General features: G+C 31.1%; 1 protein-coding gene across 1 annotated transcript in view; it reads left to right on the top strand.

The window, feature by feature from the left end:
• Hsepi (D-glucuronyl C5-epimerase) overlaps positions 1-16,696 on the top strand; it is a 73,908-nt gene extending 57,212 nt beyond the window's left edge. The window contains exon 3 of the mRNA XM_089092988.1: positions 16,010-16,696. Within this exon, the coding sequence (XP_088949114.1) occupies positions 16,010-16,602 (593 nt within the window). The 3' untranslated portion in view covers positions 16,603-16,696. The remainder of the gene's footprint in view (positions 1-16,009) is intronic.
• Positions 16,697-17,164: the final 468 nt, after the last annotated feature.

A 17,164-nucleotide genomic window follows, 5' to 3' on the forward strand; every position in this document is an offset into this window, starting at 1 on the left:
TAAGAGAGTTAAAAAAATATATCATGTAAAAAAAGGGGGGGTTGGAGGGGGAGGGTAGCAGGGGGTTGGTGAGAGGGGGAGTGGTTAGGGGCAGGAGTTGGGGGGAGGGGCAAAAAGTTGGGGGGAGGGGGTCCTTGGGGTTGGGGTTGGGGACCTTACAACACTCTTCAAATGGTAGTTGTGTATTATACCGAACACAGTTGAGAATCGCCAGAATAAAAAAAAATATGTATCTCTGAATAGGAATTAGCATTCCCTCAGATGGTTTGCCATTTTTGTTTTTGTCAACGCCTATAATCATACCATAATGAAGAATCATGTTTAACATTAAAACATCCATAACAGTACGAATAACTCATCGTCAGAGTTTTTATACCCGTGTTCAAGGTCAAACATAAAAAACCACGCCTAACACATTGCCCTAGAATTTCGTGACAACCGAGTTCGTTCACCCATAACATGAAAAGAACCATCGATGCATGAATACAGCACACGAATTTTCATGGTAGGCTGATTCTAATTAGAACATAAAAAACCAACTACAGATATGACTTTTTAGACGTGGTGATCTTTTTTTATGATACATGTTAATGACTGCCCCCGTTGTAACTGTTATAGCTACATTGGCTACCTGCCCTCCTGAAACTGTTATAGCTACATTAGCTATCTGTCTGCTCGGAACTGTTATAGCTACATTGGCTATCTGTCTGCTCGTAACTGTCATAGCTACATTGGCTATCTGTCTGCTCGGAACTGTTATAGCTACATTGGCTATCTGCCTGCTCGGAACTGTTATAGCTACACTACTCTTGTCTTGGCAAGTGACGATGTAATGAAGCTATCTCACGGAGAAATTCGTGAAATGAGTTGTAAAGACAGGCGTATATATGATTGTAAGCAGAAAATCTTGAATATGCGTGAAAAGGTGAAAAAAAGCTTTAAAATTCTTATAGAAAATTAGATATGGAATTGTAAAAACTAGTTGTTATACTTACACTTTTTCCAAAATTTGTACCTTTATAAAATTATGATTTCATAGCATTGATTTTTCCTTTTGGGATGATTTCAAATGTGACTTCAAATGGTTTGAAAAGATTTTCTTTGAAATGATTTTCAAATGATGGTTTCAAATGTGGTTGTTTCTTTTGGGATGATTTCAAATATGACTTTTTTTTCATTTCAAAGTCCATGTAAGGATTAGATCAGTGATTCCCAACGTGGGGTGCTGGCCCACTTCTGCAGCCCACATAACTAGTAAATAAATGAAGAAACGTAACTAGTTAATAAATGTAGCCTATAGCCAGAATTAGTGACAAATCACCATTAGCGGCATCCCTGGCTACAGAAATATCATGAGAGTCTTATATGATGAGACTCTAGGCTGTAACATGGCCATTATTTGTGTCAGAATGAATTTTCCTGACAGCTACTTTCAGTTGTTGGTCATTATCTCGTTATTTTATTATTTTTTTGTGACTCATATCAGGTCATCTGAAGGTTAGGTAAAAAAAATTAGACAATAGTTCCCATTTAAAAAAAGTTACTTATGTTTCGTTGCTCATGAATAAGAGAATAAAAGTTAAAATTAAAAAGGAAAAAGAAGTAAAAAAACAAGACTTTAGGCCAGAGAAGCTCAAAGATGAAAACTATTTCACGGACAATTTGTAGGTATAAGCAGCAAGGTCTCCTCAGTGCGAACAAAAATATATATGTCAAAAACTAAACTGTCAAATAACGGAGATTTTTTTTTTTTACTAAAAGAAGAGCACAGGAAAAAAAGTGTTGCACTATTCAAATACTAATTGAGTAACTCCTGTCAAACTTATAACGTAATTGAAGTTTTGGTACTTGTATGGAATCTGGTAAACACGCGAAATGTGAAATTTGGTTAATGCTAATGAAATAAAACAAAATTGGATGAAAATATAATAGTTTAGAAACAAATTTGGGCTATTTGTTTGCACATTAGGGGGTGGGTGGGGGCAAAGCATAGCATATATTAAATACGTAACCTAACCTAGGTACCGTTTTTTTTGCCCCTTCAACCCCGAAAAATAAATATTAAATAGTTTCCACGAAATGAACAACAACTCACTAGCTTGCGGAAACCCGGTTTTGAATAGCATCTTTGACATTCTATGTGCGTTTCTCTAGTAGTTATCTAAGTACCATTTTGCTTGCGCCCCCGTACAAACAGGTTTTTCTAGTAGTTACGGGTCATCACACTCTTTGCCAAGAGGAACGTGTATAACTTGATTGGCGAGCATCTAGTACCACAGCCAGTGATTGCGGTTTTTTTTTTTTATGTTAAATCCGTGGTCATTCATCTGTAAGTTGATTAGTAGGTTTTTTTTTTTAAAAACTTGGCTATTCGTTTCATGGGTTTCATTAATAGAACGAGTAATGCATTTGAAAAGGGTAATTACTTCTTTAGTTTACGAGATTTGCGAAATTTTTTTTTGCGAAAAGATATTTGCGAAAAGATATTTGCGTAGACGCTTACAAGGGACATTGCTAGAAAGTATTCAATAGCTTAATTGAAAAGTAACGATAGAATGACATTGTGACTTGACCTAGCTTTACCTCGCCGATGTGGTCTTTATAATACGTAATTAACTTTTGAAAAATTTTTTAAATTTAAAAATACCGGGATTACCAGTTGTAGGAGGGGGGGGGGGTGCATAGCGGGGGGAGGGGCACGCGGGTTCCGACACAACGGCTCCAGGGGCCTGGCGGGAGTACGGTTCTCCCCGGCGGCAGGTACACGGAGGGGTCCGGGCCCCAGGTGCTCCAACTTTCTTCTTTGTAGTAAAAAGGGAAACCTTTTTTAAAAATAAAGTTTTATTATGTTGGGTTGAGAATTTTGTGACTATATATTAAAAGTAATTAAATTAATAAAGGAGGTTAAGTTGTACAGGGGTTTAAGTTATAAAGGGGTTCAGTTACATGGGTGTTGTTTGTGTTAAATAAGTAGTTTTTGTATCTTTTAAGAGATCTTTACGGGGATTGAGAGACTCAGTTGCCTAATTCCGTGTGATTTTTATTTAATTGATGATCATTAAAAACTAAATTTTTTTGTTTAATTATTAGTTTTTTTATCTTTTAAAAGAGCTTGACGGGGATTGAGAGACTCAGTTGCCTAATTCCGTGTGATTTTTCTTTACTTGATGGTCATTAAAAACGAAATTTTTGTGTTAAATAAGTAGTTTTTGTATCTTTTAAAAGAGCTTTACGGGGATTGAGAGACTCAGTTGCCTAATTCCGTGTGATTTTTATTTACTTGATGGTCATTAAAAACGAAATTGTTCTGTTAAATAAGTATTTTTTGTATCTTTTAAAAGATCTTTACGGGGATTGAGAGACTCAGTTGCCTAAGTCCTTGTGATTTTTCTTTACTAGATGGTCATTAAAAACGAAATTTTAGTGTTAAATAAGTAGTTTTTGTATCTTTAAAAAGAACTTTAAGTGGATTGAGAGACTCAGTTTCATAATTACGTGTGATTTTTATTTACTTGGTGGTCATTAAAAACGAAATTTTTTTGTTAAATAAGTAGTTTTTGTATCTTTTAAATGAGCTTTACGGGGATTGAGAGACTCAGTAGCCTAATTCCGTGTGATTTTTCTTTACGTGATGGTCATTAAAAACGAAATTTTTGTGTTAAATAAGTAGTTTTTGTAACTTTTAAATGAGCTTTGCGGGGATTGAGAGACTCAGTCGCCTAATTCCGTGTGATTTTTCTGTACTTGATGGTAATTAAAAACGAAATTTTTGTTTTAAATAAGTCGTTTTTTATATTTTAAAAGTGCTTTAATGGGATTGAGAGAGTCAGTTGCATAATTACGTGTGATTTTTCTTTACTTGTTGGTCATTAAAAACGAAATTTTTTTGTTAAATAATTAGTTTTTGTATCTTTTAAAAGAGCTTTAAGTGGTTTGAGAGACTCAGTTGCCTCATTACGTGTGATTTTTCTTTACTTGGTAGTCATTAAAAACGAAATTTTTGTTTTATATAAGTATTTTTTTTATCTTTTAAAAGAGCTTTAAAGGGATTGAGAGACACAGTTACCCAATTCCGTGTGATTTTTCTTTACTTGTTGGTCGTTAAAATCGAAATTTATGTGTTAAATAAGTAGTTTTTGTATCTTTTAAAAGAGCTTTAAGGGGTTTGAGAGACTCAGTTGCCTAATTCCGTGTGGTTTTCCTTACTTGGTAGTCATTAAAAACGAAATTTTTGTGTTAAATAAGTAGTTTTTGTATCTTTTAAAAGAGCTTTAAGGGGTTTGAGAGACTCAGTTGCCTTTTTCCTTGTGTTTTTTGTTTACTTGGTGGTCGTTAAAAACGAAAATGTTGTGTTAAATAAGTAGTTTTTGCATCTTTTAAAAGAGCTTTAAGGGGTTTGAGAGACTCAGTTGCCTAATTCCGTGTGGTTTTTCTTTAATTGTTTGTCATTAAAAAAGAAATTTTAGTGTTAAATCAGTAGTTTGTGTATCTTTTAAAATAGCTTTAAGGGGTTTGAGAGACTCAGATGCCTGTTTCCGTGTGGTTTTTCTTTAATTGGTGGTCATTAAAAACGAAATTTTTGTGTTAAATAAGTAGTTTTTGTATCTTTTAAAATAGCTTTAAGGGGTTTGAGAGACTCTGTAATGCACTAGTTTTTCAGTAAAGACACTCAATATACTAAAAGTGTTTAATTCAAACTTTTTTAGAACTTCTAAATTTTTCAACTTTATTTATTTTTTTCTTTCTATACAGAACTTAAAATGTCAAAATATGCTTACAGTTCTAACAATTGCGCTCTGTGATTGGTCAGAGACACGATGTGACTTTCCCACTGGTATTCTATGACCGGTTATTGACAGCGCTCTGTGATTGGTCAGAGACACGATGTGACTTTCCCACTGGTATTCTATGACTGGTTATTGACACAACCTAATCTATTGCATGTATTAAATCAGTATTTTTTACTCAGTGGAACGATAAAAAAATAAGTAATATATTTAAAAAAAAAGTGAAGATGGAACATTTTAATAAAGTGTGTTTACATAACAAGGTTATTGTAGCATTGAATGCCGACAAAGAGAAATATTTAAACTTTGAAACAAGTACAGGTGGTAGCACTATTGGAAATGTATGCATGCATTGTCATGACAGTAAGGAATTAAATTTCTTTGGAATACCGAAAAATTCAACTCTTATGTTGGTGGTTATGCAAGATTGGGATCTCCAGAGATGATTGCACTCAAAGAGAATGCCAACATAAAAATAATCATTGATGATAGAGGACAACTCCTTGCTACTATTGCAGGTAACACATTACCTACCGATACATCCAATCGTCACCTTTCAGGTATTAGCATTCAACGGAAGATCAATAAAAGAAAGGCCTACTCTTCTACTAATATCGTAAGCCATATCTTGTCTACGTGCCGAAACTGTTACCTGTGTAAAAATAATGTGATAATAGACAGTGAAATTGCCAGAAAAATAAAAAGGGCATTGTCAGAAAATATCACGATGGAATATAAAGATGAATCTATGAAAAACAAAGCACCATCAAACGTTACTGAAATTTGTCAAACAGTCATTGAACCAAATAATACCAAAGACGAAAATCATATTGAGCCTTTTGATGAGACACCAGTAAAAATTGTGTATGACTAAAATTGGAATAATTATTATTATACTGATTACGAACTAAGAGAAGACAATAGCTATAATATCAAGAGAGAACATGGTGAACTATTTTATGGAACAGATTCAAAATGTCCAAAGTTAATCGTTGATATTAATAATGTATCATAATATATTTATTTTATTAATATTCTACATAGCATTATTTCATTAAAAATATATTTTGCATTACAGTGTTATGTGTTCATTATTTTTAGAGTAATCTAGCATATCAAACGTTTAGAATGTCTAATAAAAAGTCGGAGAGGTAAGAAAAGGAATTTGCATACATCTATTGTCAGACACATGGGACAAATTTTTTCTTGAATTAACCTACTGGATAAATAAAAAAAGACATTTAATTCAAGAAATTATGACGAAACTATAAGTAAGCTACAAACTCTGTCTTGAAGTTACCTCATGGATACACAATGCAGAAATTTCATTTAAGAAATTATCAAAAATTGTAAGTAAGTAGCAAATTCTTTCAAAAATATGTTAATACGTTTAAGCAATAAATATCTTTAATCTTAACCCGTCTTTATTCCTTAGAATAGTTTTATTCATTTCATTAAATTATGAAGAAATTGTAAGTAAGTAACAATAGCTTTCTTGAATTCGCTTCCTGGACACAATACAGATATTTAATTCAAGAAATAATAATAAAATCGCAAGTAAGTAATAAAGTCTTTATTGTTTCCCCCTATTGGATACACAATACTGAAATTTCATTCAAGAAATTATGAAGGACTTCTAAATAGGTAACACACTCATGTTACATCATGGATACACACTGCAGAAATTTCATTTAAGAAATTATCAAAAATTTTAAGTAAGTAGCAAATTCTTTCTTGAATTCGCCTCCTGTGTAAATAAAAAAGACAGTTCATTAAAGAAATTATGAAAAAATTGTAAGTAAGTAGCAAATTCTTTCTTGAATTCACCTGCTGAATAAACAAAAAAGACATTTAGTTCGAGAAATTACGACAAAATTCCAAGTAAGTAACAAACTCTTTATTGTTTTCATGACTTAGATACACGTTGTAGAAATTTAATTCAAGAAATTATGAAAAAATTCTCAGTAAGTATCAATTTCTTTCTTGAAGTCAACTCTTGGATACACAATACGGAAATTTCATTAAAGAAATTATGAAAAAAAAAAAATTTCTTTCTTGAAGTCAACTCTTGGATAAACAATACAGAAATTTCATTCAAGAAATTATGAAAATATTTTTAAGTAAGTAACAAACTCTTTTTGTTTTCACCTCTTTGATATACAGTACAGATACTTAATTAAAGAAATTATGAAAAAACCGAAATTAATTAACTTTTTTTTTCTCTTTATCAAAAACAATTTTCACTTAGCTACACGATGTAGAAATTTAATTCAAGAAATTAGGAAAAAATTCTCAGTAAGTAACAATTTCTTTCTTGAAGTCAACTCATGGATACAAAATACGGAAATTTCATTCAAGAATTTATTGACTTAGATACACGATGTAGAAATTTGATTCAAGAAATTATTAAAAAATTCTCAGTAAGTAACAATTTCTTTCTTGAAGTCGTCTCTCGGATACACAATGCGGAAATTTAATTCAAGAAATTATGAAAATATTTTGTAAGTAAGTAACACACTCTTTATTGATTTCACCTCTTGGATATACAGTACAGATACTTCATTCAAGAAATTGTGAAAAAATCGCAAGTAAGTAACTTTTTTTTTTCTCTTTATCACAAACAATTTTCACTTAGCTAAATGATGTAGAAATTTAATTCAAGAAATTATTGAAAAATTCTCAGTAAGTAACAATTTCTTTCTTGAAGTCAACTCTTGGATAAGCAATACGGAAATTTCATTCAATAAATTATGAAAAAATTGTAACTAAGTAGCAAATTCTTTCTTGAATTTACCTGCTGGACAAACAAAAAAGAAATTTCGTTAAAGAAATTATGACAAAATTCTAATTAATTAAAAAACTCTTTTTTTTTTTAACTTTTTTTATATAAGACCTATAAATTTATTTAAATAATTTATGAAAAATTTAAAATTCTATTTTGAAAATTATTTATTGATTTAACCTTTTGGATAAACAAAAAAAAAAAAAAAAATAAATTACTTAAAAGAAAAATAGCCAAAAAACAAAGAAAGAAACAAAATTTTTTGTTTACACGAGTTTGTAAAACTATGTTTAAAAAAAAAACATTAAAATATGAAAAAAATTCTCAGTAAGTAACCATTTCTTTCTTGAAGTTAACTATTGGATACACAATACTGAAATTTCATTCAATAAATTATGAAAATATTTGTAAGTAAGTAACAAACTCTTTATTAATTTCACCTCTTGGATATACAGTGAAGATACTTCATTCAAGAAATTATGAAAAAATCGCAAGTAAGTATCTTTTTTTTCTTTATCACAAACAATTTTCACTGAGCTACACGATTTGGGAAATTTAATTCAAGAAATTATGAAAAAAAATTTTCAGTAAGTAACAATTTCTTTCTTGAAGTCAACTCTTGGATAGACACAATACGGAAATTTCATTCAAGAAATTATAAAAAATATTTGTAAGTAAGTAACAAGCTCTTTATTGATTTCACCTCTTGAATATACAGTACAGATACTTCATTCAAGAAACGTGATTAAACACGTTTTGAAACTACATGCTATTTGTATGCCTTTCCTTGGCACCTTTCCAAACGAGCGGGGATTCCCCACTGGTTCCTACACATTGCAAAAAAGCGATCAGTACGACCCCTCCACTTTTAAAACCAGACTGGATTTGTCGGCCCAAAGACGTATAGAAATGAAAAGGCTAAACAGCTTTATTTCATTTTTTTAAGCTTCACGCCCACGACGGTCCGTGGCCCCCCGTACCGTCGACTACATGAACCTTAAAAAAATGAAATCAAGCTATGTCGAATTTGCATATCTCTCCTTATTGGTCCCTAAAAAACCAGTCTGGTTGAAAACGTGGAGTTTTCGTACTGCTCACTTTTTTGCAATGTGTAGGAACCAGTGGGGACTCCCTGTTCGTTTGGACAGGTGCCAAGGACAGGCATACAAATAGCATGTAGTTTCAAAACGTGTTTAATCACGTTTCTTGAATGAAGTATCTGTACTGTATATTCAAGAGGTGAAATCAATAAAGAGCTTGTTACTGACTTACAAATATTTTTTATAATTTCTTGAATGAAATTTCCATATTGTGTGTATCCAAGAGTTGACTTCAAGAAAGAAATTGTTACTTACTGAAAATTTTTTTTCATAATTTCTTGAATTAAATTTCCCACATCGTGTAGATAAGTGAAAATTGTTTGTGATAAAGAAAAAAAAGCTAATTACTTGCGATTTTTTAATAATTTCTTGAATGAAGTATCTGCAGTGTATATCCAAGAGGTGAAAATAATAAAGAGTTTGTTACTTACAAATATTTTCATAATTTATTTATTGAAATTTCCGTATTGTGTATCCAAGAGTTAACTTCAAGAAAGAAATGGTTACTTACTTATAATTTTTTTAATAATTTAATTAATTTAATTTCTGAAACGTATATCTAACTCGTTAAAAAAATTAATTTTTTTAATTAATGAGATTTTTTTCATAATTTATTTAAAAAAATTTATTTTTTTTTTTTTTTTTTTTTTATACAAAAGGTTAATTAAATAAATAATTTTATAATTATAATTATAATTTTTTAATAATTTATTTAATTAAATTTCTAGTTCTTATATATAACTCGTGAAAACAATAAAAAGTTTTTTACTTACTTAGAATTTTGTCATAGTTTCTTGAAAGAAATTTCTTTTTTTTTTGTCCAGAAGGTAAATTCAAGAAAGAATTTGCTACTTAGTTACAATTTTTTCATAATTTCTTGAATCAAATTTCCGTATTGCGTATCCAAGAGTTCACTTCAAGAAAGAAATTGTTACTTACTGAGAATTTTTCAATAATTTCATGAATTAAATTTCTACATCATTTAGCTAAGTGAAAATTGTTTGTGATAAAGAGAAAAAAAAGTTACTTACTTGCGATTTTTTCACAATTTCTTGAATGAAGTATCTGTACTGTATATCCAAGAGGTGAAATCAATAAAGATTTTGTTACTTACTTACAAATATTTTCATAATTTCTTGAATGAAATTTCAGCATTGTGCATCCAAGAGACGACTTCAAGAAAGAAATTGTTACTTACTGAGAATTTTTTAATAATTTCTTGAATCAAATTTATACATCGTGTATCTAAGTCATGAAATTATTGAATTAAATTTACGTATTGTGTATCCATGAGTTGACTTCAAGAAAGAAATTGTTACTTACTGAGAATTTTTTTCCTAATTTCTTGAATTAAATTTCTACATCGTGTAGCTAAGTGAAAATTGTTTTTGATAAAGAGAAAAAAAAGTTACTTACTTGCGATTTTTTCATAATTTCTTGAATGAAGTATCTGTACTGTATATCCAAGAGGTGAAAACAAAAATAGTTTGTTACTTACTTACAAATATTTTCACAATTTATTGAATTAAATTTCTGTATTGTTTATCCAAGATTTGACTTCAATAAATAAATTGTTTTTTTTTTAATAATTTACTAAATTAAATTTAAGTATTGTTTATACATGAGTTTAATTCAAGAAAGAAATTTCTAATTACTTATAATTTTTTAATAATTTATTGAATTAAATTTATAAAAAGTGTATCTAAGTCATGAAAACAATAAAGAGTTTGTTACTTACTTGTAATTTTGTCATAATTTCTCGAACGAAATGTCTTTTTTGTTTAGACAGCAGGTGAATTCAAGAAAGAATTTGCTACTTACTTACAATTTTTTCATAATTTCTTTAATGAACTGTCTTTTTTATTTACCCAGGAGGCGAATTCAAGAAAGAATTTTCTACTTAATTAAAATTTTTGATAATTTCTTAAATGAAATTTCTGTATTGTGTATCCATGAGGTAACATGAGTGTGTTACCTATTTAGAATTCCTTCATAATTTCTTGAATGAAATTTCAGTATTGTGTATCCAAGAGGGGAAAACAATAAAGATTTTATTACTTACTTGCGATTTTATTATTATTTCTTGAATTAAATACCTGTATTGTGTCCAGGAAGCGAATTCAAGAAAGCTATTGTTACTTACTTACAATTTCTTCATAATTTAATGAAATGAATAAAACTATTCTAAAGAATAAAGACGGGTTAAGCTTAAAGATATTTATTGCTTAAACGTATTAACATATTTTTGAATGAATTTGATAATTACTTACAATTTTTTATAATTTCTTGAATGAAATTTCTGCATTGTGTATCCATGAGGTAAATTCAAGACAGAGTTTGTAGATTACTTAGAGTTTCGTCATAATTTCTTGAATGAAATGTCTTTTTTTTATTTATCCAGGAGGTGAATTCAAGAAAAAATTTGTCCCCATGTGTCTGACAATAGATGTATGCAAATTCCTTTTCTTACATCTCCGACGTTTTATTAGACATTCTAAACGTTTGATATGCTATCTTACTCTAAAAATAATGAACACATAGCAATGTAATGCAAAATATATTTTTAATGAAATAATGCTATGTAGAATATTAATACAATAAATATATTATGATACATTATTAATATCAACAATTAACTTTGGACATTTTGAATCTGTTCCATAAAATAGTTCACCAGGTTCTCTCTTGATATTATAGCTATTGTCTTCTCTTAGTTCGTAATCAGTAGAATAATCATTATTCTATTTTGAGTCATACACAATTTTTACTGGTGTCTCATCAAAAGGCTCAAAATGCTTTTCGTCTTTGGTATTATTTGGTTCAATGACTGTTTGACAAATGGCATTAACGTTTGATGGTGCTTTGTTTTTCATCGATTCATCTTTATATTCCATCGTGATATTTTCTGACAATGCCCTTTTTATTTTTCTGGCAATTTCACTGTCTATTATCACATTATTTTTACACAGGTAACAGTTTCGGCACGTAGACAAGATATGGTTTACGATATTAGTAGAAGAGTAGGCATTTCTTTTATTGATCTTCCGTTGAATGCTAATAGCTGAAAGGTGACGATTGGATGTATCAGTAGGTAATGTGTTACCTGCAACAGTAACAAGGAGTTGTCCTCTATCATCAATGATTATTTTTATGTTGGCATTCTCTTTGAGTGCAATCATCTCTGGAGATCCCAATCACGCATAACCACCAACATAAGAGTTGAATTTTTTCGGTATTCCAAAGAAATTTAATTCCTTACTGTCATGACAATGCATGCATACATTTCCAATAGTGCTACCACCTGTACTTGTTTCAAAGTTTAAATATTTCTTTTTGTCGGCATTCAATGCTACAATAACCTTGTTATGTAAACACACTTTATTAAAATGTTCCATCTTCACTTTTTTTTTAAAGATATGACTTATGTGTTTATCGTTCCACTGCGTAAAAAATACTGATTTAATACATGCAATAGATTAGGTTGTGTCAATAACCAGTCATAGAATACCAGTGGGAAAGTCACATCGTGTCTCTGACCAATCACAGAGCTCTGTCAATAAACGGTCATAGAATGCCAGTGGGAAAGTCACATCGTGTCTCTGACCAATCACAGAGCGCAATTGTTAGAACTGTAAGCATATTTTGACATTTTAAGTTATGTACAGAAAGAAAAAAATAAATAAAGTTGAAAAATTTCGAAGTTCTAAAAAAGTTTGAATTAAACACTTTTAGGATATTGAGTGTATTTACTGAAAAACTAGTGCATTACAGAGTCTCTCAAACCCCTTAAAGCTATTTTAAAATATACAAAAACTACTTATTTAACACAAAAATTTCGTTTTTAATGACCACCAAGTAAAGAAAAACCACACGGAAACCGGCATCTGAGTCTCTCAACCCCCTTAAAGCTCTTTTAAAAGATACACAAACTACTTATTTAACACTAAAATTTAGTTTTTAATGACTAACAAGTAAAGAAAAACCACACTGAAGTACGCAACAGAGTCTCTCAAACCCCTTAAATCTCTTTAAAAAGATTCAAAAACTACTTATTTAACACAAAAATTTCGTTTTTAACGACCACCAAGTAAACAAAAAACTCACTGAAACAGGCATCTGAGTCTCTCAAACCCCATAAAGCTCTTTTAAAAGATAGAAAAAACTACTTATTTAACACAAAAATTTAGTTTTTAATGACTACCAAGTAAGGAAAAACCACACGGAATTAGGCAACTGAGTCTCTCAAACCCCGTAAAGATCTTTTAAATGATAAAAACACTACTTATTTAACACAAAAATTTCGTTTTTAAAGACAACCAAGTAAAGAAAACACACACGGACTTTGGCAACTGTGTCTCTCAATCCCTTTAAAGCTCTTTTAAAAGATTCAAAAACTACTTATATAACACAAAAATTTCTTTTTTAATGACTACCAAGTAAAGAAAAATCACACGGAATAAGGCAACTGAGTCTCTCAATACACTTAAATCTCTTTTAAAAGATACAAAAAATACTTATTTAACACAAAAATTTCTTTTTTAATGACCAACAAGTAAAGAAAAATCACACGGAATTATGCAACTGACTCTCAATCCCCGTAAAGCTCTTTTAAAAGATACAAAAATACGTATTTAACACAAAAATTTCGTTTTTAATTACCAACACGTAAATAAAAATCACACGGAATTAGTCTACTGAGTCTCTCAATCCCAGTAAAGCTCCTTTAAAAGTTACAATAACTACTTATTTAACACCAAAATTTCGTTTTTAATGACCATCAAGTAAAGAAAAATCACACGGAATTAGGCAACTGAGTCTCTCAATCCCCGTAAAGATCTTTTAAAATATAAAAAAACTACTTATTTAACACAAAAATTTCGTTTTTAATGACCAACAAGTAAAGAAAAATCACACTGAATTAGGCAACTGAGTCTCTCAATCCCCGTAAAGATCTTTTAAAAGAGACAAAAACTACTTATTTAACACTAAAATTTCGTTTTTAATGACCAACAAGTAAAGAAAAATCACACGGAATTAGGCAACTGAGTCTCTCAATCCCAGTAAAGCTCTGTTAAAAGATACAAAAAATACTTATTTAACATACAAATTTCGTTTTTAATGACCATCAAGTAAATAAAAATCACACGGAATTAGGCAACTGAGTCTCTCAAGCCCCGTAAAGATCTTTTAAAAGATACAAAAACTACTTATTTAACAAAAACATTTCGTTTTTAATGACCATCACGTAAAGAAAAATCACACGGAATTAGGCAACTGAGTCTCTCAATCCCCGTAAAGCTCTTTTAAAAGATACAAAAACTACTTATTTTACAAAAAAATTTAGTTTTTAATGTCCATCAATTAAATAAAAATCACACGGAATTAGGCAACTGAGTCTCTCAATCCCCGTAAAGCTCTTTTAAAAGATAAAAAAACTACTTTTTTAACACAAAGAACCCCCATGTAACTTAACCCCTGTATAACTGAAACCCCTGTACAACTGAACCTCCGTGCTAAATTTCATTACGTTTAATATCTAGTCACCAAATGCTCCAAGCCTCAGAAGAAAAAGGGATTTTGAAAACAGGGAGCCCGATTTACGAAAAAAAAAAAGGGATACCCCCCGTGCAACTGAACCCCCCTTGGAACTGAACCCGTGTCTAACCGAAATCCCTCCGTGCCACTGTATCCTCTTTAACTGAACCCTCGTGCCCCTCACCCCTCTCTGCAACCCCCCCCCCGCAGAACACTTTTCAGCCCGTTATTTTTAAAATGAAAATATTTTTCAAACGTTAATTACGTATTATACAGACCACATCGGCGAGGTAAAGCTAGGTCAAGTCACAATGTCATTCTATCGTTACTTTTCAATTAAGCTATTGAATACTTTCTAGCAATGTCCCTTGTAAGCGTCTACGCAAATATCTTTTCGCAAATATCTTTTCGCAAAAAAAAATTCGCAAATCTCGTAAAATAAAGAATTAATTACCCTTTTAAAATTCATTACTCTTTATATTAATTAAACCCATTAAAATAATAGCCAAGTTTTTAAAAAAAAAAACCTACTAATCAGATTACAGATTAATGACCACGGATTTAACATAAAAAAAAAAAAACGCAATCACTGGCTGTGGTACTAGATGCTCGCCAATCAAGTTATACACGTTCCTCTTGGCAAAGAGTGTGATGACCCGTAACTACTAGAAAAACCTGTTTGTACGGGGGCGCAAGCAAAATGGTACTTAGATAACTACTTTCTCTTCGCGTGTTTATCAGATTCCATACAAGTACCGAAGTTTGTGGTTTTGTAAACGTTCGCTCTGTTTTATTTGAAAATAAAAGCAGAGAGCAAGAGGCTTCAAACAGCGAAATAAATAAAGAGTAGAATTTCAAGGGTGATATGACACACAGTAAAAAGGAGAGATTCCAGCGATTATGAATAATAGTATTTAATCAAGGTGATTTCAAAGGGCGCTACTTCACTAAAGCTTTGGGATGAAACAAGGTGTATACTCGTGGCTAGTTGTTCTCCTTTGTGTTAAAACAACCTTATACGAGGCTGCAGAGGCCGGCGTTTATCTGGAGAGCAAGGCTTGTGGTCAGACAACCCGAAATTTCTTGATTTTCATGATTTATTCTTTAATTTATGTAATTTGTCTGTTCTTTGCTGTTTTGTCGAATTTCGACTCCTCTCTAAAATTCTCTGGGAATAAATCCCTATGTCTGTTCCTGAAGAGATCAAGACTACCTAGCAGTCTTCAAGGAGGGAGGGAGCTGAAACCCTGCTACGCTTTTCTTTGAATCCCCGTAGCCCAGAAACGTCAGATGTTTTTATATACGATTCGAGTATTTTTCCAAAACCTGAATTTACAATATTTTACAAAAAGGAGTGTAAATTAATCCTTGCGATGATCTATTGAAACCATATCAAAATTAGTATGGTCATCGGTATGTTCAGTCTAAGTTCAAAACGGCATGTTTCCCAAACAGGAAGGATTATTAGTGGTTAAAGTATTGGCGTAAATGTGGTCAGAGCAAGTGTCTCTAATCGAAAAACGGCAGAATCTTTTTTATTTGTGTTGAATTGAACAAGATTTTATTCTACTGAATGTGGAGAAAAGGTCTAATCTAGTATTTATCTTGACTTACGTTCCTGGCCCTTTTGAAGTCCGTGTTGTACAATAAAAAGGGATATATTGGTTCTTCTATATTTTTTCGAAGTGTGTTCGACTTCCAAAATATATTGCGTTTTTTGCTATTTATGTATACTCATGGCACAAAAATTGATAAGCTTTTTTAAGCAATTATCATATGCTAAAATTTAGCATATTTCTTTCTAGGTGGGTGGCCTATTGATGTCAAGCGTCATCTTGGAGCAGGCGTTGAGGACCTTGACGCTGGATGGTACTCTGCCATGGGTCAAGGACAAGCAATGTCACTTTTAATGCGATCCTATTATTCTTCAAGAAATGAAGATTATTTATCTGCTGCGCTTGACGCAGTCAAACCTTTTCAGGCATTAAGCGAGGATCATGGTGTTAAAGCTGTATTTATGGATAAGTACATCTGGTTCGAAGAATATCCTACCCAGCCATCGTCTTTTGTGCTGAACGGCTTTATATATTCATTAATTGGATTATATGATGTCGCACATGCTCCTAATGGCATGGGATCTGAAGCAAGGGATTTGTATATCCAGGGTATTCGATCCTTAAAAGCCATGCTTCTCCTCTATGATACAGGATCAGGGACTTTATATGATTTGAGACATATCACTGCGGGTGGTGCACCAAATGTTGCGCGTTGGGACTATCACAGCACTCATGTGAATCAGTTGTTGCTTCTATCTACTATTGAAAGTGACCCAGTATATGCAACAACTGCGAAGAGGTGGCAAAGTTATATGAACGGTAAACGTGTACCTCATAACTAATGAGTTTGACTGACCAGTAGCTCTGAGACTCCTGAATGTCGAAGAAGTGACGTTATTTATTGATCAATAGTTTTCCAAGAGTTTATCAGTAATTTTTTTTCAGGGGGGGGGGTAGGGCATCCATAAGAGACAGGAATATTCCCTATATTTCAAACTGTTGGTTTCTGTATGGGAGGGTTGTTGTTCCCGGGGAGAAAATCATCCATAAAAAGAGTGATTATATATATATATATATATATATATATATATATATATATATATATATATATATATATATATATATATATATATATATATATATATATATATATATATATATAAAATATATATATATATATATATATATATATATATATATATATATATATATATATATATATATATATATATATATATATATATATATATACATTCTCAACGTCCGATTGGCTCTAAAGGAAAGTCGGGCCAGTATAGGAAAAATATTTTTTTACCAAAGGTAATGCACATCCAAGGTTAGATTTATACATAACCAACTTGATGATTAAGTCGTTTGTAATATATAGGAACAACCTTTGTAATG

Source organism: Artemia sp. Qi Xiang Cuo, chromosome 8 (genome assembly GCF_049724085.1).
Source record: "Artemia sp. Qi Xiang Cuo chromosome 8, ASM4972408v1, whole genome shotgun sequence".
Lineage (NCBI taxonomy): Eukaryota > Metazoa > Arthropoda > Branchiopoda > Anostraca > Artemiidae > Artemia > Artemia sp. Qi Xiang Cuo.